This window comes from Macadamia integrifolia, chromosome 10 (genome assembly GCF_013358625.1).
Source record: "Macadamia integrifolia cultivar HAES 741 chromosome 10, SCU_Mint_v3, whole genome shotgun sequence".
Lineage (NCBI taxonomy): Eukaryota > Viridiplantae > Streptophyta > Magnoliopsida > Proteales > Proteaceae > Macadamia > Macadamia integrifolia.
In genome coordinates this window covers 17,151,993-17,174,161 of record NC_056566.1, presented here as the reverse complement: position 1 = coordinate 17,174,161, position 22,169 = coordinate 17,151,993, and the positions used below count along the sequence as shown (strand labels likewise).

At 37.2% G+C, this 22,169-nt stretch overlaps 3 protein-coding genes across 5 annotated transcripts in view; 1 reads left to right on the top strand and 2 right to left on the bottom strand.

Moving 5' to 3' along the window:
- Positions 1–7,544, top strand: part of LOC122091473 (protein tas) — a 15,743-nt gene extending 8,199 nt beyond the window's left edge. For 2 of the 3 annotated variants that reach the window (XM_042661444.1, XM_042661446.1), the window contains exons 3-8: positions 1,161–1,244; positions 1,706–1,866; positions 2,942–3,059; positions 3,704–3,839; positions 4,639–4,817; positions 5,981–6,545. In XM_042661444.1, the coding sequence (XP_042517378.1) occupies positions 1,161–1,244; positions 1,706–1,866; positions 2,942–3,059; positions 3,704–3,839; positions 4,639–4,817; positions 5,981–6,220 (918 nt within the window). In that variant the 3' untranslated portion in view covers positions 6,221–6,545. Of the gene's footprint in view, positions 1–1,160; positions 1,245–1,705; positions 1,867–2,941; positions 3,060–3,703; positions 3,840–4,638; positions 4,818–5,980; positions 6,546–7,410 lie in introns of those variants that run through there. The other variant, XM_042661445.1, reaches the window with a different exon arrangement.
- LOC122091474 (TOM1-like protein 2) lies at positions 7,104–10,168 on the bottom strand. Its single transcript, XM_042661447.1, has 3 exons — positions 9,218–10,168; positions 8,359–8,640; positions 7,104–7,606 (listed from the first exon to the last, which is right to left on the bottom strand). Exons 1-3 carry the CDS (start codon positions 9,701–9,703, stop codon positions 7,268–7,270), a joined length of 1,107 nt encoding a protein of 368 aa, XP_042517381.1. The 5' UTR covers positions 9,704–10,168; the 3' UTR covers positions 7,104–7,267.
- A 2,853-nt stretch (positions 10,169–13,021) lies between these two features.
- LOC122090946 (mediator of RNA polymerase II transcription subunit 10b-like) lies at positions 13,022–18,903 on the bottom strand. The gene is made up of 5 exons (XM_042660723.1): positions 18,629–18,903; positions 18,432–18,512; positions 18,205–18,307; positions 15,097–15,186; positions 13,022–13,459 (listed from the first exon to the last, which is right to left on the bottom strand). Exons 1-5 carry the CDS (start codon positions 18,826–18,828, stop codon positions 13,388–13,390), a joined length of 546 nt encoding a protein of 181 aa, XP_042516657.1. The 5' UTR covers positions 18,829–18,903; the 3' UTR covers positions 13,022–13,387.
- Positions 18,904–22,169: the final 3,266 nt, after the last annotated feature.

The window sequence follows — 22,169 nt, the reverse complement described above, 5'->3', positions numbered from 1 at the left end:
AAAAAAAAATAAATAAATAAATATTATATATATATATAATGTGGAAGGCATTCTTTTGTTGAACTTCAGAATATCTCAGAAGTTTAAAGATACAAACAAATCAGAATTTCTTGATGCTAACAGAGAAGGGATAAATGCAAGAGCCAATACTGTCATTCTGTTAATGTTCTTTGCACTTTGCAAATCATAGTTTGGATCTTAGTTGTAAAATTTATTTCAGTTTGGTCCAAACAGCTTACATGTTTCTCCTAATTTATGAAAACCAATCATTCCATTCAGTGAAATGAGTCACTTAAAATGTTTGATTATTTTGGTCTTCATGGTCCATTTCAGTTTACTCTGAATTTTGACAAATTTTTACTTAAAAATTAATTTAACTTGTTCAGGTAAAAGTGAGCTGGGCTTAATGAAAAACCCAGTCCCTAAACTAGGTTAGAATAATGCCAGATTTCTTAGTATGTTAAAATTTAACTGGGCTGTGAAGTGTATACCATGCTGAATTGGCCACATAAGTGTTGGTAGGAGTCATACCAATTAAATGATGGAATGTTGTTTCCTGCTCATATCACCAATCCAGAAAGGGACAAAGCATGCCACGAGGGAGAAGCTTTTGAAGAAGTAGATAGCAATGCGATCTTATTTAGCTCTGTAGCTGTCCTCCAGTACCTCCCCCTATCCTTTTGCTATTTCAGCATGTGCCATAGATGTGAAGGCTTTGGAAATTTATCAGTTCTTTATTGAAAGAGTCAAGAAAGTCTGCTTACTCTGACTTTGCCAGTGCCCTATGTATCGAATAAGACCCTTTGCTTAAGGTTTGAGGTTCCAAGCTGGGTGACTCTTCTTCCGAGTGGGCTGATAAATGAGTGAACCTGGGCAGAGGCGTGCTACAAGAAGAGTTCTGATCTTGAAGGGAGCATTAGTTAATTTAGTTATTTATCTAGTCTAGTGATTATCCCACAAGCTCATCATATTTATACTTACTGTTCACTTGTATGAGCTATCGAAATTTGAAACATTTCATGGCCATTCCCGTGGACTTCCTTAGTCTTTGTGAGGATTGCTTGAGATTATTAATTTCTAAATCATAATGCAACCTCTCTTTTATTTCTGATAAATTTTAGCGATGCTTTTCATGACCTTTTCCACATTTCATCTGACAGTATCCAATCCCAATGAGCAAGGAGACGCAAGGAAGGACAGATATTTATATTGGTAATTGGTTGAAGTCTCGTCCTCGTGACAAGGTACAGCAGACAGAGTAAATAACTTTCTATTTTGTTGCATTTTCTTTCCTGTTATCATTTTTCAGAGCATTTTGCGATTAAGGTCCCAAATTTCTCTCTTATATACTTAAAAGCTAAAGAGATTGAAAGGGTTACTTTTCTGAGAACAAATCCTAAACTTTATTGGCAAGATAATAGGCTGCTTAGTGGTTACACCACTTTTCCTTTTAACCTCAGATTTGACATAGGATAAAATCCTAAATCTCTGAACCTTATTTTATATTACATTATGATATTTTCTATCTTCAAGGAGATATTGGAGGTGTCCTGGAGCATATTCGTCTCATATGTTGTTGACAATTCTTCAATGCTGTACTGACAAAAAAAAAGAAGAGGGAAGAATGAAATCTGAAGATATCAAAAAGCTTTCTAACTGTACTAAAATTACTGACTAGTATTGGGTTCTGTGACTTCATGATTAGGTAATATTGGCTACAAAAGTTTCTGGTTATTCAGAGCGATCAAGTTATTTACGTGACAATGCAAGTGTTTTACGGGTTGATGCTGCTAACATTAAGGAAAGTGTAGAGAAAAGCCTTCAGCGCCTCAACACTGACTACATTGATTTATTGCAAATTCATTGGTCAGTGTTCAGTTTCTACATTAATACCCTGAGAACCAATTTTAAAATACTAATCCATATTACTCTGTTAGAGAGGCGGTCCTTTTCACTGTTGTTTGCTTAAATCACATGATATCTATTATTTTATACTGGCCCACCATTGAGCACTTGTTCATTTTAAAGCATAGATGATTTGTGTATTCTAGAATATCTTGAGCCGTGTAGGAATAGTGTTTTATCTATTGGTCTGGATGGGACTTATCACTGAGCCCCACAAAGATTTTCAGGAAAATTGGCTGAAATAACCAATGAAAATTATAATTATAATTTTCCTTTTTAATGGAAATGACGGCAGACAGTTTGTCTAAGGATTTATACTTGCTTGTCTTGGAACATCTTTTCTTGGAAATTGCTTAAATCAATCTAGAATGATTCCAAGTTCCTTTCATTTCAAAGATCCTTGTCTTTTAAAATGAAGAAAGAAAAAAGCAAACAAGAAAAGGATCTTTGGAAAGAATGAGTTAAAACTGCCTTTTTCCTTTTCCATTCTCGTTCTCATAATGCATCTCATATATCTATGTCTTTCTTCAAAATTTATTATCCTCAGCCTGTCAGATTCTTTATTTTTCGTGTTTTGTTCCTTGTAATTATTATTCTAAAAAGATGTCTATATTGCTTAGCTCTTCATTGAGGTGGAACACAAGAATTTCAAAGATTCTTTTTTATTTTGTGTTGCTTTTTACTAATAACCAGGATCCTAATCTTGAGAAATTATCTTATTTTTCAACTATGTCAACTTTTAAAATCATGAGAAAAACATAACTTAAAAGAACTTGCTTAATTAGCATTATCATGCAGATTTTATTGGAAATCTCTGTTTGGTTTAGTTTTAGTTCATAACTTTCCTAAAGTTGATTGAGTCCTGCAACTTTTGCATTATAATCGCAAAGTCTCTTTTTGAGACACTAAGCATATTCTTGAGCTGGGAAAGTCATGTGAGAAATCACCATAATATTTTGGAATTTTTGTTGAATTTTGACACTGATACAGGAAACATTCTGCTTCTGTATGCCTGAAACTTTGTATATGGTTGCAGGCCGGACCGCTATGTAGCATTATTTGGTGAGTTTACATATGATGCTTCAAAGTGGAGGCCAAGTGTTCCATTTGTGGAGCAGCTCCGGGCATTTCAGGAACTCATTAAAGAAGGGAAGGTAACATTAATTGGGAACTTAATTCGTTGGGTCGACCTTTTCATTGCTGTTCAATGTGCTAACCTTCTGAAGAAATATGAACATTTGCACCTATGAAGAAGGATTAGAATTGTGGTCAAGAAAAAAAAATTTAAAAACTTTTATGTAAATGAGACCTATATTTCTTGGTGTCAAACAGTAACGCTACACAGAGAAAAGGCAAGAACTCAAACATTCCAGAAGTTTTAAATTTGAAAAGAATGTAATCTGAAATTAGATACTGTGTATGTGCACTCATGCACGTGCACATTTCCAGATTACATAGAAGCCGGAATGAATTGCATACCTGGAAGAAAAAATAAATAAATAACTTTCAAAACCCTGTCCTGCCTTTCATTCTTTGATCAATGGAGTGTTGTTGTCACTTCTAGTGAAAGTGTCTCAAGTCTTTGACCTTCTATTTTGTTGGCCCTTCATTTAACTTTTAATATGCCTTCAACAGTCTTTGGCAAGTTTCTATATGGCAACTAAGCCTTTTTGTCGCTTTTTTCTTTTCATGTTATATTTTTTGTTAATTGTTTCCTTCTCTTTTTAATGAATTTCCTCTTCTCCTCTCACCAAAAAAAGGTAAAAACAAGTCCTCTAATAACAATGAATGGTTTCAGGTAAGATACATTGGTGTTTCTAATGAAACTTCTTATGGTGTGATGGAGTTTGTTCATGCTGCACAAGATGAAGGACTACCAAAGATTGTCAGCATCCAAAACAGCTATAGCCTGCTTGTTAGATGTGGATTTGAAGGTAAGTAAACTCTTTTAAGTAAACTACAGTTATTACACAGAGTTGAGGATCCCATCAATGCTTCAAGAGTCAACTCATATAGAAAAAGTGTACCAAAATTTCCCTTACCATCATAGTTGTCAAGGTGGTGCCTAGTCCCCTTGCTGGACAACGCCTTGGGTTGCCTAGGCATCTTCTTGGTGTCCCCCTAGATGTGCAGGCCCCCTCCGTCACCTTGGTTGCCTAGTCCCCTTGACAATTATGCTTGCTATATGGTAAAAGAGTTAAATACCTAATAGAAATCCATATTTCTTATAGATTTCTCTCCTTCCATCAGTTTGGTTCATCCCTGAACCTTCTTCGCTAATCAACGAATTCCATTCTCCAAGGAGTACTTCATCAATCTCAAAGGCCTTAGAACTAGTTCCTCTGTTTTTTTTTCAAGCTAGTGACCTCCATTTGATAAAGTAGTAATTTTTCTCATCAAATAATGCATTCTGTGGAATGTCTAGTTTCCAACATCAACCAAGAGGTACTGTATCAGAAGTCTTGGATACTGCTAGCAGTTACCTTATCCCCCTTTTAGTTCTTCTTCTGATGTGTTTAAAAGGGTATTTCATGGCTATTTTGAGGAAGAAGAGCGCTCTTGTTGTTTTACAAGCAATCCAAAACTAATGAACCTCCAAAAGCAGGCTTTCATATCTGTTTTGAAACAAAATGTAGTTTTTCGTCCTCAAGTTTCAACTGTTGCTAAATTCATTTGTTGATATTTTAGCAGCTTCAATGAATTGCTAACTTGCATTCAATTGAGTCTTTGCAGTTGATTTGGTTGAAGTATGCCACCCGAACAATTGCAACATTGGCTTACTTGCTTATTCTCCTTTGGGCGGTGGAGCTCTGAGTGGAAAATATTTTGATATTAATTCTGAAGCTGCAAAGAAAGGAAGGCTGAACCTCTTCCCTGGATACATGGAGAGATATAATAAATCCATCTCCAAGGTATCTTTTCTGCTGACTTGGATCTGCCTTCAGTGCTAGAAATTTGAGTGCTACAGGCAGTTTCAAAGCTAAACTTAAATGGACACAAAATGCCATGACTTTGTGGCAGACACACATGAATAGAACAAAAATCACTAGCATTAAGCATATATCAAGATAGCTAATTGGCTGTGACAGAGGAAGAAGTGAAGAAGTCTTTTAACTCTTGTCATTTAATTATGTGCCACTTTACATTTTGGAGGCACAAGTAATAGACCCATGAGACATCATATTCAATGCCAACAGCATTGGCATGCCCTGGTGACTTTGTCAAACTGCATTGGTCTTTCTGATTGTTAAACCTTGCCCCTTCTTTCTGTCCAAGGTCTAGCTCCAAATTAAAAGGATTTAAATCCTCAAGTTGGTCTGACTTATAACTTTAGGATTTTGCACCATCAGGGAGGTGGTTGACTTATTGTGTGATTTTGCTGTGGAGTTGGTGACCATTGTTATTACTCTATATTCATGTCAGCATGTTCATTTCTTGGAGGAAGGGGTTTTCTTGGTGGACCACTTAGAAAGGGTTTTCCAGTTTCCCAGATACATGTCACATAGCGGCTCAAATTGGGCCCAAATTTTATGGACAGGTATACCCCAAGGCCCCCTATTGACATGTCAAGTTTCAACCTACTTGAAGTTTGCTAAGTGGAAAAGTAAAGCATTAAAAAAAGAAATTAAGACTACATAGAGGGTGCATGGACATGCATAGGAGGATATGCCAATATATGGAAGGGTATATGATTGATTTTGAATCTGAAATTCAATATGGGCCATTTCAATCCTTCCCCAAATATCCAATGGTTGGAATTGCAATATCACCCTTCCACCCAGATCAAACAAGGTGGACCTGGAGAAACTTTCCTTCTTTTTTTTTTTCTAAATATTTTCCCTTCAGAATCAAATATATGTAACTGCAGTAGTCCATTCCTCACAAAATATAACAAGTTCATTTTTAATATTCATTTCTATTTTGCTACTAAAAACAGAAATTGTTTTAGCAGTTTTTGCTTCTTTTTAACTGTGAGTAGGCTGCACTTGAAACTGTTATAGCCTTATAGGTATGATTTTCAGAAAACTCCTAAGCAGGGACAGCTTATGCTAACAGTTTCTCTTTCTGAGTTTAGGAAGCAACAAAATTTTACATTGAATTGGCAAAGAAACATGCCCTAACACCTGTTCAGCTCGCCCTTGGATTCACTCGGGATCGTTCATTTGTGACTAGCTCAATCATTGGTGCAACTTCACTTGACCAACTAAAGGAAGACATCGATGCATTTGTAACAACAGAACGTCCTTTTCCACCTGAAGTCATGATGGAGATTGAGAACATATTCAATAGATACAAAGATCCAGCAATCTTTTGAGTTATTATGGTATAATTTGCACCTGATTCAGTTTGACCTTTTCTCCCATGGAAGATTTTGGTTACCACACCTTGCCTGTTTTGAAAACTCAGTTCTACATGAAATGCCCATTTATTTTGCAATAGATTGGATAATTTCAGTTATTCTTGGGCAAGTTATATGAAATGTATGGGGCCTCAATATGTGAGAAGTTTATGTAAATCAAGGGGTATTCCATGGAGGCCATAATAAACCAAAGGTTGATCAATCGCCACTTATCTGGAATATTGGCTTGGATTGATATTGACTTTGTTTGACTTCGTACTAATTTCCACGCATTCTATCAGTTCTCTGTTTTTCTTCGATATACAAGAAAATCTATATGCAAAAATTTCTCTCAATAGGTAATGGCTATGAAAATAGGTGGGCTGGCACACCTAATTGTTCCACATGGAAGGGTGATTAAGCCTATTTTGACGGTTTGTACTTGGTAGTCCTTAATTTTTCAATACTTATTGCCACATGGCTTAACTCTTTTTGCCGGAACTTCACATGTGAATAAGGAATCTTGGGATGTACCTATCCACAAAATTTCAGCCACAACTGAACTGCCGCATGGCAGAAAATTGGTTGCCATCCACATAATTTATGTAGATGTGTATGTGGAGAGAAACCTAACCCAATATATATTCAGCTTGAGTAATGATTTTTTGGATGGCCAACTTAGTTAAGCATTCCTGTATACCACTTATATATGCCATGTGTAGATTGGATGGGGTTTAAAGCCTCAAATTTTGATAACAGGCATGGCACGTATGGCCTGTGGTCACCTGCGCACATCTTAAGTTCCAGCCAGAACAGAGTAAACCCAGCGGAAAATATAAAGCTTAAAGAACACTTGAAATGCTGAAAGCTATAAAAATCATTAAATGGATTAGTAGTTGAAAATACAAGAGAAAAAGAACATATGTAGATCAATGGATGGTCTAACCACATATTCAACAGAAATTATCACCAACCCTTCCTCCCAGACAGACAAAAACAACAAAATGTTGGCTTCCCCTCAACTCACTCTAGTGCAGATTTTCCTTCAGGAGAAAGTTTCCTCTCACTACTGCTTTCACTGCTCTCTTGATCTTTTAGGGGTTGTGGCTTTCCTGCACTGTTTACAATTTCATCCAGATTGGCTGAACCAATGTTGGTTGTGCCAGGACTTCTGGATTCTGGCCCTTCCATTGCTGGTGTCACTGTCATCTCCTTGTACTTGGAAATAACCTGTTGGAGCTCATCATGAAGATTTAGAGATTCAAAGAGCATTCCATCATCGTCGCGAGTGCTTTCTATGATCCTCTGTAAGATGGGTCGTGACTCCTCACACTTTTCTACCATGCTTACAGTGAGATCATCCTGCAATAAATGTTAAAAATTTCTTCTTCATGGTTATGATATCTAATCTTCTCTTCTTCTTTGTTTCTTTTTCAGTCTTTTGCCTTTGGAGACTGTTAAGATTGAATTTTATGAGATACACTAGACAAAATAACAGTAACACATTTGATGAATTTCTAATGCAGCCATTAGTATGCACACTTAACAGTTCCATGAGTTCTACAGAGGGTTCTATTAAACCAAGCACTCTCAATTAGAGAAACACTAAGGGCACAAAAGTGATGCCAAATATCTCAAAAGAGGCAAAGATGATGGCAAGACATTTTTAGGCAATAACCTTAGAGCTTAGATGGAACAGAACTGACAATGCTGAAAATGAATTGGAGAAAGCAACTATACATTGGCTGTAAACCCCAGGTGGATTGAATAAAGTTATCCACAGAAGTAACTCAATAGTCCCCATTTTAGCATCTCAGATTACAAAAATTTCTGTGTCAAATACTCCTGATCTAAGTTAAAATTTCAAATGAAACCAAATGGGAAAAGCATCAATAAAATTTTCAGGGAGCGGGGTGTTGAGAGACTTGGGTAGAACTCATCTTTAAAACTAGCCAGTAAGGAGAGGGTGCCCAAGTCCTTTTAAGTCTTCAAATTTAGCTACTCACATCTGATGTGGGAACAAAACAACACGCAGTAGCTCCTGAGACAAGCGTGAATTTCAAATGGTGGGAGGGACATTATCTAGAAAGAGAACAAAAAATAGTATAATTTACCTCAAGGGACTTCTGGTCTTCCTGAGAGTTCAAAATGCTAGACAAAATATCAATGCTATTTCGAGTGATAAGAATAAATTCTTTCTTTTCTTCCGCCGAAAATCTTCCAACATGATAGGCAATATCAGTATGATCTATATTGCGCGGTTCCAAGTCAGGTATGGGATATCTTTCAGGAGGAGATAATGGTTGTTCATGAACATCTGGGGACAAAGAATCATAGATGGGCATCGAATTCTCTTCATCTTGCATTGATCCTAGGATGTCTCTGTTCTTCAAGTTCTGCAAATGACAGTTCCATCAAAAAGGGGTATCTTAATAATAACTGTTAGGAAATAATGACCCAGCAAAATAACAGTTGGCAAAAGAAAAATGAAAAAGAGATCACACACAAACACAAAACCCAAAAGATTTACTTTGTTCACCCAAGATATGCTATGTCCACAGTGGAGCGAAAATCAAAGTTTTTACTATTCTGATGAAGAAATTACAAAACCCTAACACTCACCTCTTTACAAGATAACACCTACATAGAAAGTTTTGATGCATTACAATATCGAGAAACCCTAATCCCCGAAAGTACAAAATAACTCTAGTATAAATGACTCGCAATAATTTCCCTGCCCCAAAACCCCCGGCCCACTCTTCAGGGGAGAATCAATAATACTTCTTGGATTAAGCTGAGATCAGGCTCCACCAATAACAATAACAGTGTTGCTTATGTAGAAGAATCCTAACCTTAGAAGATTGAATGTGAGAGGGGGACGAGAGAAAATGGTAATACAAAAGATAGCAATGTAACCCATAAAGAATAGTCAAACAATTTTAAATGAGTGAGCAGAAACCAATTGGAGCTTACCATATGAGCCTGGCGAAACACAGGCAGATAAGCAAGGTCTTCGGATTCTCCCCAAGCCTGGATCAGGTCCAATGCTCGTTGTCTATCACTGGGATGGGTCTGAGGATCATCGATCATCCTAACCATCTCATCCAATACTTTCTCCGATGCTACCTCTGAGAAAACCTTCTCACAATTCATGGCACAAGCCTCTAACAGATCAAGACTCAACCTTTGGCTTACCATGTTCTTGCTCGCAATCTTGCTTTTAATAGTTCTCACAACTTCTTGACCGCTAAACTCTTCGCTATTGAGCAAAGCACATATCCGTAAATTCAAACCCCATTGCGGACATTCTAAGCTTTCAGATGTCGCTTCATCTACCATCTTCGATTCAGGTGTCTGGGTTTGTAAGATTTCCTTCATTTTCCCACTAACCATCCTACCCATTTGAGCTCCACCGGTCTTTAATCGCTCACCCAGTGAAGCTAGATTCAACTTATCCATCCTCCAATTCTTGGGGAACGAATAACACAGCAGCAACTATCAAAGAAACCCAGTTTCGAAACCTATCAAAGAAGCCAATTCTTGATAATCTTGAGAGATTCCAGTAATATCTGAACGGAAATTCTAGTTCCTCAAAAACCCAAAGACAATTCTTGATAATCTTTCTTGGTTGAAGACGAATTGGTGTGGTTCTGTTTGGTCTTTTTCCCTTTTATTCTGGTTTCTTTCTTTAATCTTTTCCTGAAACTTTGAATTGGCCTTCTTCCATGTTTGATGACGTTAACGTGTATGACGATTATGGGAAACCCAAGATACGCGTGGCGCTAGAACATGGTGAGGGCTCTATAGAGAAGAAGATTGCGCGAGAACATGGTGAGCCGAAGGTTGAGTTTGGTCGTAGTTCCCAGAAATTCGCATGGTCAGAGACAAGGCTTTGTTTTTTTAAGACTCAAGACTCGGGACATGATGCTCAAGAAAAAACTCTCAGGAGAATTTACAGATAATAGATGACCATTAAATATTTTTTTCTTTGTGTTGGGAGAGATTGGGACCTAAAGGTCAATTTGATAACGTTTCTATCGTTTTTGTTTCAAGAAAAAGCAGAAACATAAATTATCATTTTTAAAAACAAAAATAAAATTGAAGGTATTTGATAAGTCATGTTTCTAGAAGTCGATAATAACCAACGAAAGAATGACCACAAGTCGTTTCTAGAAACGACGAAACAAGTTCTAATTGTTTCGCCTGGATCATTTCTTGAACCATAAATAGGTAGAAATTTCTATTTCTATTTCTGAAAACAAGTGAAACGAAACAGTTTTATCAAACGTTTTTTGTTTCGTACAGAAACGATAAAAACGCGTTTCTTGAAACGTTATCAAACGGGCCTTTAAGAGGACATAAGTAACCCACGATGAGCTAATAAAGCGGTCACTGAGCCACACTTATTATCTATTACTAACCTACTAATACTATATTTTAAGAAAGTGGGGGAGAGAAGGATCGAACTATTCCTTTTCCTTGTTGTATTCCAATGAGTTAGAAGTTCATCCTCATGATAGATTACCAATTAGGTAATTAGATTGTAGATTTAGATCCTCTCCAGCAACTCCAATGAGGATTTTGTGTCTCTCTCTTGATTTTTATTTCCATTTCTTCTCTCACGTTTTTTCTTTCTCACTCCTATTTTGTCTTTTTCTTCATTGGTCCCACTCTAGCAACCCCTGACCGGAAAGGATCTTAGATTGTAGAGTAAGTCACATGGTTAATGAACAAATAATTCGAATAATGAAAAAACAAAGAATAACACTTTCTATTCAAACCTTTTGAACGAGGAATGGTCATAGAAATTCCAAAACATGATAATTTTATCAAAGAGATTACTAAAAAATTAAAGGTTTTTGTTCACCAAAGTATATACTCACCTGCTACACGTACACCAAATTCTATACAAACCCTGTCAAAAGCGGTAGAAGCGGAAATAGAAGATATTGAACAAAATTTCTAAATTTCATAGGTAAAGACAACACAATTAATATAAAAAGTCTTAGAATTGTGTAACATGATTTTTTTATCAAAGAAATTAATATATTGAAGAATGACAAGGAAAGAGCTGAGTTAGAGTGGCTTCTATTTAGGACAAGCTTCGAGAATGTCGCTTAAGGTGGTATGACCATTTTCAAAAGAGACCTTGGGATGCTCTAGTATGGACGAGGGATCAGATCCAATGGAAAGAAAATAGAAGAGCTAGGGACGGACCTAAAATGACAATTGATGTGTTGGTAGGAAAAGACATGCAGAAGCTAAGTCTTGACAACAATATAACATCAAACAGAGCTATATGTCGGGCAAAGATCCATGTTGCTAATTGCATTTAAATGGGATGGCCTCGAGGTGTTACATTTTTTATTTTTATTTTTATTTTTTTCATATCTATATAGTTGACTCCATTCAGTTGAGAAAAGACTGAGTTATTGTTATTGTTGTTGTTATAATTGTGTAATAATCTTAGACTTAATATCCAGATTGTAAGGATTGTAAGGATTGTCAAGAGGCTTGGGTATTAGATGCAACCTAATTCATAATCAAGCATTACTCACCCACCTAGGTTGGCGCATTCTAACAAACCTATCTTCCCTTTAGAGTAGGGTGATGAAATCGAAGTATTATCCCCATACCAATTTGATCGATGCTAAATTGACCCGTAAAAACAGGATCTTAAACTTGGAACAACATTGTCTCTATTATTCCTTTATCTTAAGAGTTGTTTTAGATGGAAAGTTGGCAATGGTTCTTCAATTAATATTAGGACTCAATCAGTCATTCTTTCCTCGCTTCCTTTGTTGCAGGAATCTTTCTTGATCTCAGTTATTGAGTCCCACCTAAGGATTTAGCTCTTGTTATCCGTATTGGTCTCGACCGATACTGATACAATACTAATTTGGGATCGATTGCATTGATTTGATTCGATCAATATTACCTCTATTTTCATAAAATTAGCCTTTTTTTCTGACGATTTTACCTCTGATATCAATACAATACCTGATCCTAGATCAGCCAGGTATCGAGATTGGTATCAATCGATACTAACATGATACAATCAACACAGTCGATCCAATAACAATACCTAAAACCATGGTCCCACCAATCCATTTCAATGGTCTCCCACCTTACCTCTAACCTTTAGTGGAATACCTCAATCCTCTATGAAATGTTTCATTCGAAGTAATGTTGCTACACTAGTAATTGTGAAAAATAATGCATCATCTTCCTCTACATGTCCTTGAATTGTCCCTTTAGAATCCCAATACCTTCAAAACCTGCAAATGATTTGATTTCCATATCCCTTAGTCCCGGTATTCAAGGTTTAGAATCAACCACACCACGCATTGTTGTTACTAATGGCAATTTCTTGCGGGGCCTCCTTTAAGGCCAGGTGAGCTTCAATGATTTATATTAATGGTGATTTTTAGTATGCCTCCCTTAACTCTGGTTTTGCAAGGAGTGCATAAGAATCGAAAGTTTGAAGAATCCTCAAAAATGTGTTGGAGACACAAGAATTAGGTGTCACAGACGTCAATGTCTGGACTGCCTGCAAAGATGTTATTAAAAAATTCAAGGCGGAGCCAAGTAATTCAAGGAGCATAGGCACAGACATCCAAGGGATGGGGATGGGGATGGGGATGGGGTTGGGGTGATCATTTCACTATCCCGTGTGAGGCCATAGAAGGCACTTCTGGTCACCATTCTTTTTCCAAAAGAAAAAAAATCATGGATTGATAATGAGATAAAAAGAAGAAAAGGTAACAACCAAACAAATAAGAAAAATCATACAAAATGTCTCACAAGGCAAAAGATCAATGCTGTCTAGTCTCGTCCTTTTCTTCAACATATTACAATAATGGATACCCGTACAAAGAACCCCCATGCAGGACGAGCCTTTTTTTTTTTTTTTTTTGGGGGGGGGGGGGGGGGGGTTTAAAATGCAGATACGGGTTGATGCCATAGTCTTTCTGCAATATCCTAAAATTTACTGTTGCAATGCATGAGAAGGTAGTCCTAGGTTTTCAATGCCTACGACAGAGGATCAACATATCAACGAGTAAAAACTGAGATCCATCTCACACGACGCCATGGTAAAGCACATGCAACTACAGGAACCTGATTCCCCATAGACTTCGTCGCTTAATACTCAGACTTAACCTTCACATTTCCATTTGGTAAAATACTCCCTGATTGTGCAAGCCGTTTTGATTCCTGCATCAAAGGCCAAGTACCATTGTATACCATACAGTCAATTGATTTAAGAAATATATCTAAGATCTAACATTAAATCAGAATATCGGATAGCCAGGGTATAATCACTACTCGAAAACTACAAACCATGGATACATATAGCACATGAAACCTACGTTGATACAATTTTCACACAAGAAAATGTACTTGCAACTGAAAAGGATTACTAAGAGCTCCAAGATGCGGTATTCTGGTTAACACCAGACTTGAGTTCATCGACCGTTTCAAGCAAAAGATAGTATACTCAGAATTGCAAGGATTATTCAGAGTGGGACAATCTCTACTACCTGAGTAGACTTTTGCTGTTGCATTCTACATTCTCTTTGGAGCTGATCCAATTTGGGGATAGGCAACCTCTGCTTGTTCTCATATTTCCTCTTGTCAATAAAATTTTATTGTGATTAATTAGACCATAAGACAGCCCTTGGGATGGGGGCACCAAGGGAGGGGAGCATAATTGTCAAGGAGTCCAGGCATTTTGGTCACCTTGCATCCAGGCCCCTTCCAATTCCTTGGGTCGCGTAGATGCTGTGACAACTATGGAGGGGATAGCATTAGTAAGCCCTACGGAGCAATCTGCAACTGGGCTTTAATGGAGATTGGGACTCTCAGCTCAAAATACTGAGAAGGGAATTTTTGCTATAGACTCAACAAGATCCACCAATATCAGGTATTCATCAAAAGTCAACTGGACAATCTTTTCTATGTATCGTCTCTTCAAGAAGGGTTTGGAAAGAAAATCAGTTTTTGCATAACCTTTCAGTAAGAATATAAATGATCTTCATAGAGATGAGAGTGACAGTCTACAGTCCAACATGGTGGAATATCTTGATGGTGCTCCATGAGCAGAGGATAACCAGCCAAACACTGAAGCTGAGTTCCCTTCAGTCACCAACTGTGACAGCTTACGAGATGAAGATGGTCTCAATTGAAAGATGATGGACATTAGCTGAGCCAACAAATTTTCATCACTTCTTTCCAGCTAATTTACCCCTTGATTCTAAATAACCTGACTTTGCAAAAAGTTCCAAGTCATCTTTAAACTAATATTGCAGAAGCCTTTTTTAAAAAACAATAATTACTTTATTCATAATGTACTAACAGTCCCAGTTCTCCATTTATTTTCCCGTTTGGTGGAAACTGGAAGCTCTTTAATCCTCCATCCTCTCTTTTATCTTTCTCCAACATCTTCCCAGTCCCCAATCTACCATCTAACGAACAAAAGTTGAACGAATACCCCCAAGTCACACGTGAAACGACACTATGTTAGTTATTTATATGTCTGTCTCATTTTTCCCCAATTACTGAGTGATACAAATAATTTTTTTCGTTTTCTCAAAGGATTTTTGGAAGGAACACAATGTTCTCCCACCCACCCTGTAGAAAGAACAAATATAGCATACTCCACAAAAATGTAACTGGAAGTTTTTTTTTTTACAATTTGTCTTCCAAGCTGAGGATCTTATTATGATGGATGAAAACTACCACATTATTAACTAAGAGAAAAAATTTATTAGTTAATAATGTGGTAGTTTTCATCCATCATAATAAGATTCTCAGCATCAAGACAGAAAGCATGTAATCTGCATGTCACTTACAGCAGCAGAAGTTGCACGTATCTCCCTATAAGATTCCACTTCATCAGGGAATGTTTGTTCAAGTTCCTCCAGGAGGTGCTTACGCAGACCCTGCATACAGAACAACACAAGGACAGTCAAATTTATGAACAGGTTGATTCGAAGCTTCAACAAGTAAGAGAATTGACATCGAGCAAAGTATTTAATGACAGATTTGTCATAGACTGTTAGTATGACCGGAAATACAAACCAAATAGAATAAGATGGGCAACAATGACATGTAAAAAAAAAAAAAACCTTTGCTCTACCACATGATTATAGGGTTTACTCTTTCCACTTTTTCTTGTTACTCCATTCAATTCACATTGAAGACCATGGCACTTCTGTTGTGACTCATCCAATTCACATTGAAGGCCACTTGCATACTTCAACTGACGCAGCATTTGGGCACTAGCAACATTGCCAAGAGAAGAAGAAGAATCTATGGCTTTAGGAATTTCAGAATTCCTACTCTCTAGGAATCCTAGACTCACTGTGAATCCTATTCCTAGCCTACCATGGAGTTCTATTTAAGCATAATTCTGTTTTAATTTCTTTCCTATTTTGCTTATGTTCATGTGTCCAAGTTCAGGATGGTAAGGAATCTCAAAGTCCAGTCCTATTATTAATTGATTTCCTTTCACCATGTCAAGTCCTAGTAGGTTTAGGAACTCCAAAGTTCAAACACATATGGAGGCTTCGAGTCAGTTTTGGAGTTGCTTTAAGTATTTTATTGACCAATTTAGTAGTTTTCAACTGGCACCTGATTGCTTCTCCATGATGGTAAGACCTTAACTTTCTTCGTAAAGTGGTTGTAGGGACCTTGTTGTGCAAACTCAATCAAGTAAACCTTATCCCAACTAAATGGGTCACTTGAATCCTGTTTCTTTATTTGAACTGCTTAAATTCATGCAACTAGTACTTTGATAAAGTTGCATTGGAGAAAATGAACTGATGTGACAAAATTTTATGATACCCCTCCAAAGCTCTCTCCTACCTCTCTTCCCATTGCTTCTATAAATAATCTACCTCCATGGATTCTTGCTGTTACCTCCTTATTCTCTTCCTATTCAAGTAAATTCCAGCATCTGAAGCCATTGTGAGTTTTTGAGTGACCATGATTTATCTCAGAAATTTGCATCAGAATCATTCTCAATTTCTCATATGGGGAAGTGGAATGACCATCATCACCGTGAAACAGCATTGATAAATCATAATGACGCACCACCAAAATTCCAAGCATTGTTGGGGATCCTTCATTTACTGTCATTGTGGATGAGTCAATTTCTTCCATGGCGAGCATTTTACTCACTAATCCATGCATGATGTTTGAAATTTGAGCATCACTGAGACATCATCATCCTCTCGTTCTTCAACACAATACTTTGCGTATGCATCCTTACCTCTCTAGGCTCCTCTCATTCTATTATTAGAAGTGATAATGTTCCGTTTCTTTATTAGGAAGGTTCTAGAAAAATTCTAAGGAAACTAAGGAACACATGCTCACATACAAGTGTGTTGATAACTTGGAATTGATTGGACACTGAGACTCAGACTATGCTTGATGTGAAGATATAAGAAAATCCACTTCACGATACATTTTTTTTGCTTGTTGGAGGAACAATATCCTGGAGGAGTATAAAGCAAACAAATATTGCATCCACCACCATGGAAGCAAAAGTTATGGCATGCTATGAGGTTGTCCCTCAAGCATCATGGATAAGAAATTTTTTTGCAAATCTAAAGGTTATCCTATCTATTGAGAAACCAATATGGTTCATCTATGACAATGCTGTGGCAATTCGCTTCTCTAACAACATATGCTCAGTGAGTTGGTGTAGGCACATTGAAATAAAGTACTTTGTTCTTAAAGAAGATGCTTGGGATCGTCTAGTAGCAATAGAACATGTTGCCACTGAGGTAATGATTGTTGACCCTATCACAAAAGGGCGCTTCCAACCAAGGTCTATTTGGATCATGTGGGTCATATAAGTCTATGTAAATCATTATGTCTCTGATGCTCTATTAAATGCACTGCTATGGACAGTCGATGATTCCATTAAGTAATTTAATCGTTCTTATTTTGTGAACATAAAGTTTGAGTTGATTGATGTCTAAAAGGACAAAAGGCAATAAAGTTAGTAGACCCATAACTAACCATCATGCTGTTTTATAAAGTTGAAACTTACCACATAAAGGTTCATTCGAAAAAGGATGGCTTATTGTAATACATGGAATGGGGTGTTCTATATAATGGACATATACCGCCATGATTAATGGGTTATTTTTTTTTTTTTTTTTAAACATAAAGTAGTCTATAATGATTGAGTTTATATGTAGCACTATGGCCATATATCAAATTTGTAACTCAAGACACATTTTGCAATGTAGGAATATGGGCAAAGTTGAAGAATGTTGGTTGATGTGACCCACATCGCCACAAGAGCCTATTCCCTTGGAGATGTTGTGGTTAAGGGCTCATGTATACCAGACGTGTGGGAGTTATAACTGCCTCCGCTTCCTTGATGGAAGAAAGTTGGCTCAAATGGGTGGTTTAAAAGGGGAATAAATGGGTCCTTGTTTTGCAGTGGTATAGGGCAACTGAACCATCTATGTTGCTACTGTGTGAGACTTTCTGCAAAAACCAGTAATTCATTAGAAATAATCTTCCGATAGGCATAGTGTTTGAGACTTTGAGTAAAGGAAGGTAACTGGGAATTGCAGATATCATGCAAACACTTTGGACAGTCGTGACATGTTTGTTCGGACCCAAAGGAGGTGAATCTTCTAATTTCTTATTTGTTTCGGTTAAAAATGAACAGTACTTCGCAAGGAAACCTCTTCTCCATTTTTGGTTTTTGTCTAATAAACCTAACTCCATCAATTCACAGTGCACTAATACCAAGAAAGTAATACATTAGAATAATGTGTGAACAATATGTGAGGAGTTTAAAAAGATTGCCAACATTCAAAATCAGTGCATTCCTTTGAAGAGTAGGCACGCATACATAGCAATGAACCAATGACATTAACCTAAGAAAAAAGAAAGCATCTCTGGGTTCTCCAGACATGAACAGAAAGAAACAATACCTTGAACGCATCAGTTTTCCCTTTGGTGATTTGATTTCTGGCGATGCAGCTATTGATAATATCCCTTGTTAACTCATCCGGATTCTTCCCGTCGTCAATTAAACTAAAAACCAATAAATTATAAATATTTTCTACTACAAATCGGCATACAAACACTCAAAAAATATAACATAAAAAATTTAAAACGAATGTTGCAATAAAACACAACGTTAAGAGTAAAAACTCACTTAACAACCTCCATTGGAACCTGAATGTTACAATTTTCCGCCAATCCCTGCATGTTATCAAGCTCCGAAACCAGAGCATTCCTGCAAAAGTAGAAGATACACCCTAAAATCAGGAAACAACCCAAGGCATACATAGAAACAAAGAAATTAAGGCGTTTCGGTTTATCAAAAGAAAGGATTGAAAAGGGTTTATTTACAGGCGTTGCAGGAGAGGGAGTTGAGAAGCAACGCTGAAAGAAGAAACGGTGAGATGGAGCTGAAGGAGAAGACCAAGAGTCTTCTGTATTGAATTGATGACTTGGTTGAGATTCTGCTTCGGATCTTCTACCTCCTTGCTTAGCTTGATGAGTCCATTCCCAGTTGCTCTTGCAGAAGACGAATTTTGTGATGAATCCATCCCTTCAATTCAATTCGTTCTCTTGTTCAGCTACTTCTATTTCATGTTTTTTTCTGGAATGAATTGGTTCGTAGTCATATAGAGAGCAAATAGGGGACGGTATCAGACCCATTGGACAGTTTTACCCTCAAAGATACCGACACTATTTTGACCATTATACCCATAGCTGTATTTCATGGTTTGGTTTTTTTTTTTTTTGGATAGAAAAACAAAAGGCAATAGAAAAGTTAGAAACAGTTTACATGATTAGTTAGGGTGACCTGGTTCGTGGTATTATTTGCCACCAAAGCATCCCTAGCTAAGGATACAACTTATAATATAGGACTAGATCGGATTCAGGAATATACCTACAAGTAGTATTTCGTAGAGACTTATATACAGCCAAAAAAAGTGGGGCCATACTAATGGATCAACAAAAAGTGTCCAAGTTGAAGGAGAGACTTTGGATTCAATTTGTCCAAATCTCTTTTAAAACCCATCACCTCCTTTGTGCATGTTGTGCTCCAATAAGAATAGCTTTAGCTCATCCTTCAATATGATTTCCTATCAACAAATAATCAGTTATGAATAGCTGAATTTTTCTTTGAGTCACAATACCCATAGCGCACCCTGTAATATTCTTAGAAGTATTAGTAAGGATGCCACATACCAATATTGGATCCATCGGAATTGTTGCTAATTCAAGGGTCTCGGCTCATTGGTTGGGTCTAGGTTCCCATGGGTGTGGTCAGAACCAGTGTTATGTATCCATTCCAATGCAGGGGTAAAGATAATATGTGGGTTTTCCATGTTTTGGTTGAGAAATACATCGGTGCTATTTTTTTACTCCAAATCCTTTGCAACGGGTGGTGAGATGTGGTGAACATCGGATGGTTGAGAGCATTTGGGCACTCACCCAAAGAGAATCCCAATCATCTCATACTCATTGCACCAATGCAGCGGCTGCAAACATTTTTCACATATTTTTTTCTCTATTCATGTGTTTTGTCTCCTCATCTACCAAATATATGTGGGAGGACCTGGGTTCTGCCCCTCATGTGCTAGGTACGTGTTGAGGTTCTATCAATGGTTAAATGATTCTTTGAACGGCCCAGTAATTAAAGAGAAGTTGGATCCTTAGTTTGGTTGCTAAACCCTGCACAATAGGTGATGAAAAATTTTCTCCTATAATCTATTTGTTTCCCTCACTTTTTTTCTTTCAAGGACGTTGGATGTGTATAATATATTATTATTATTTTATAAATATAATGTATTTTAGTTATAGGAACAAGAGCGTTTCCTGGTTGTGTGGCCCTTGCACTCAAACATATGAGCGCATAAAATTACTATCCCACCTTCGTGAAATAAAAATTTTCATCCATATTGATGCCCTACCTGCGCTCTCATTGACCCTCTTGATGGTGTAAATGTCATGCGATTAGGTAGTGATCTCTTGCCCATTAGTTATTTATTCTTATGCTTATTGCATATAACTAGTGCAAAAGCCCCGATGAGAGTTGAAATTAAGACATTTGCCTCATGAAGCATTGAAGCATGTTCACTTACCCTTCGACACTGAGATAGGGATTTAATTGCATTGAGGAATTTATCATTCGGATAAGTCGTTACTCAGACTTTATCATTTTAATGTTGAGGAAAGTATAAGACCGTTTATCAATTTTAAGTTGTGATTTGCGTATAATTTTCGTGGGAAGCATTGAAGCATTGTGTTTTGACTTGGGCAAGTAATTCGAGTCAAGAAAAAAAAAGAAAGAAAAAAATGTCACAAGTCATTAAGACTTGGCTACCTTTTTTTTATTGACTTTCGTGTGTGTTTTGCTTGCGTCATATAAATCTCACCGAATTAATTTTATTTATTTTTTAGAACAAACGAAAGCTATTCGATATTGTTGATCTACATACATGGAGAAGTGGAATCAAGTTGTGAAAAGACACTCATGCCCCGTCTTCACTTCCCTATGTGTTTGGGTGTATGTAACACTAACGGATAGTCTTTTCCCCTTATTTTTTTATTGAGTTATACACTATTCATAAACTATGAGTTTATTCAGCCACTAAACAAAATCCTAAAACTTTTGTTTGTTTTCTTCAATATTAACATTCTTTTTTCTTCTCACATGTGAAGCAACCATAACCTCCTTCCTCATCACCCAAAGTAAAAACAGAAGGAAGATATTAAAAACACTAGGTTTTGTAAGGGAAAAAAAAAGGATCTTCCACCTATAGTGGGAAGTGGGAACCTCAAGCAGTGCATGTTGCACCTTAGGAGCATAATATTGTATCACTTTTTTGCCTTTTATTTATTTATTTATTTTGGGTGGAAAAAGGGATATTCATTAGTACACGAGGAACATGAAGAAGAAGGGTTACATAGTTCCTTCAGATATGGCCTTTGGGGTAAGGAGTTGGCCACAAAGTTGGATTCCCTATAAACAAACGAAAACTTATTACTTATAAACTCATTTGAAATGAAAATGAATGCAATAAAAAAGGCCTAGAATAGATAGAGGAATCGCCTTGGATTAATCGGTCAGGTAGTTCACAAATCTCTTTGCCATTGGTTTCAGCCATGACAAACTGAATATCCTTTGAGATGCATTCCAGAAGCCCCAAACAAAATGGAGACTCCCTTCCATAGCATGGTTATGAATAATAACTCCAAGACCCCCCACACTTCGAGTTGGGGTTCAAAGCCGCATCAAAATTGAGCTTGACAAATGGAAGGGAAGGGGGACTCCACAACAGCTTCGGGGTTGGAGGTGAAGTCGAGGAGGGGGGGGGGGAGATGTGAACATGGTAGATCAAGTAGCCATGAACTCAGTCGAGGCAATGGTTGCCACTTGCACAACCTCCAACGGTTCCAAGTTTTTCTCCCGAACACCAGATCGTTTATAGACAACCAGAGGAACCAAAAGACGTATGGGACCATAAGTCTTATATTATATTAGGGAAAAGGACTTGCAAGCCAGCATGACACAATGGTATTAGGTGTGCTAGCGAATATAGACCGTTGGATTAGATAGATTACATTAATACCGTTGGGTACTTGTTGTCTTACGTAACCTATCCAGCCCTGATGTTGTACAGTCACTCTTCTTCTCCCTCACTATCTTCGGCGATTTCTCATCCCTCACAGCTCTATCGCTGCCATTGCCACTGCTGCTGCCGTTGTCTAGCACACCTACAAAAACAAGGAACAAAAAAGGAGAACTAAGCTGCCGCTGCAACCACTACCGCTGTCCAAGAAGAAAAAAGCTCTGAAAAAACACAGGAAAAAGAGGGTTCGAGAGAGGGAAACTTTTGTGCCAGAGAGAGAGAGAGAGAGAGAGAGAGAGCAAAAA

What these genes read in the sequence shown, in the direction of transcription:
- LOC122090946 (XM_042660723.1), bottom strand. Translation starts at nt 18,828, where the DNA reads ATGGATTCATCACAAAATTCGTCTTCTGCAAGAGCAACTGGGAATGGA. An exon ending in CTCCCTCTCCTGCAACGCCT is followed by an intron (nt 18,513 to 18,628) that starts GTAAATAAACCC and finishes CTACTTTTGCAG; the next exon opens with GAATGCTCTGGTTTCGGAGC. An exon ending in GTTCCAATGGAGGTTGTTAA is followed by an intron (nt 18,308 to 18,431) that starts GTGAGTTTTTAC and finishes ATTGGTTTTTAG; the next exon opens with TTTAATTGACGACGGGAAGA.
- LOC122091474 (XM_042661447.1), bottom strand. Translation starts at nt 9,703, where the DNA reads ATGGATAAGTTGAATCTAGCTTCACTGGGTGAGCGATTAAAGACCGGT. An exon ending in TGTTTCGCCAGGCTCATATG is followed by an intron (nt 8,641 to 9,217) that starts GTAAGCTCCAAT and finishes TGTCATTTGCAG; the next exon opens with AACTTGAAGAACAGAGACAT. An exon ending in AAGACCAGAAGTCCCTTGAG is followed by an intron (nt 7,607 to 8,358) that starts GTAAATTATACT and finishes CATTTATTGCAG; the next exon opens with GATGATCTCACTGTAAGCAT.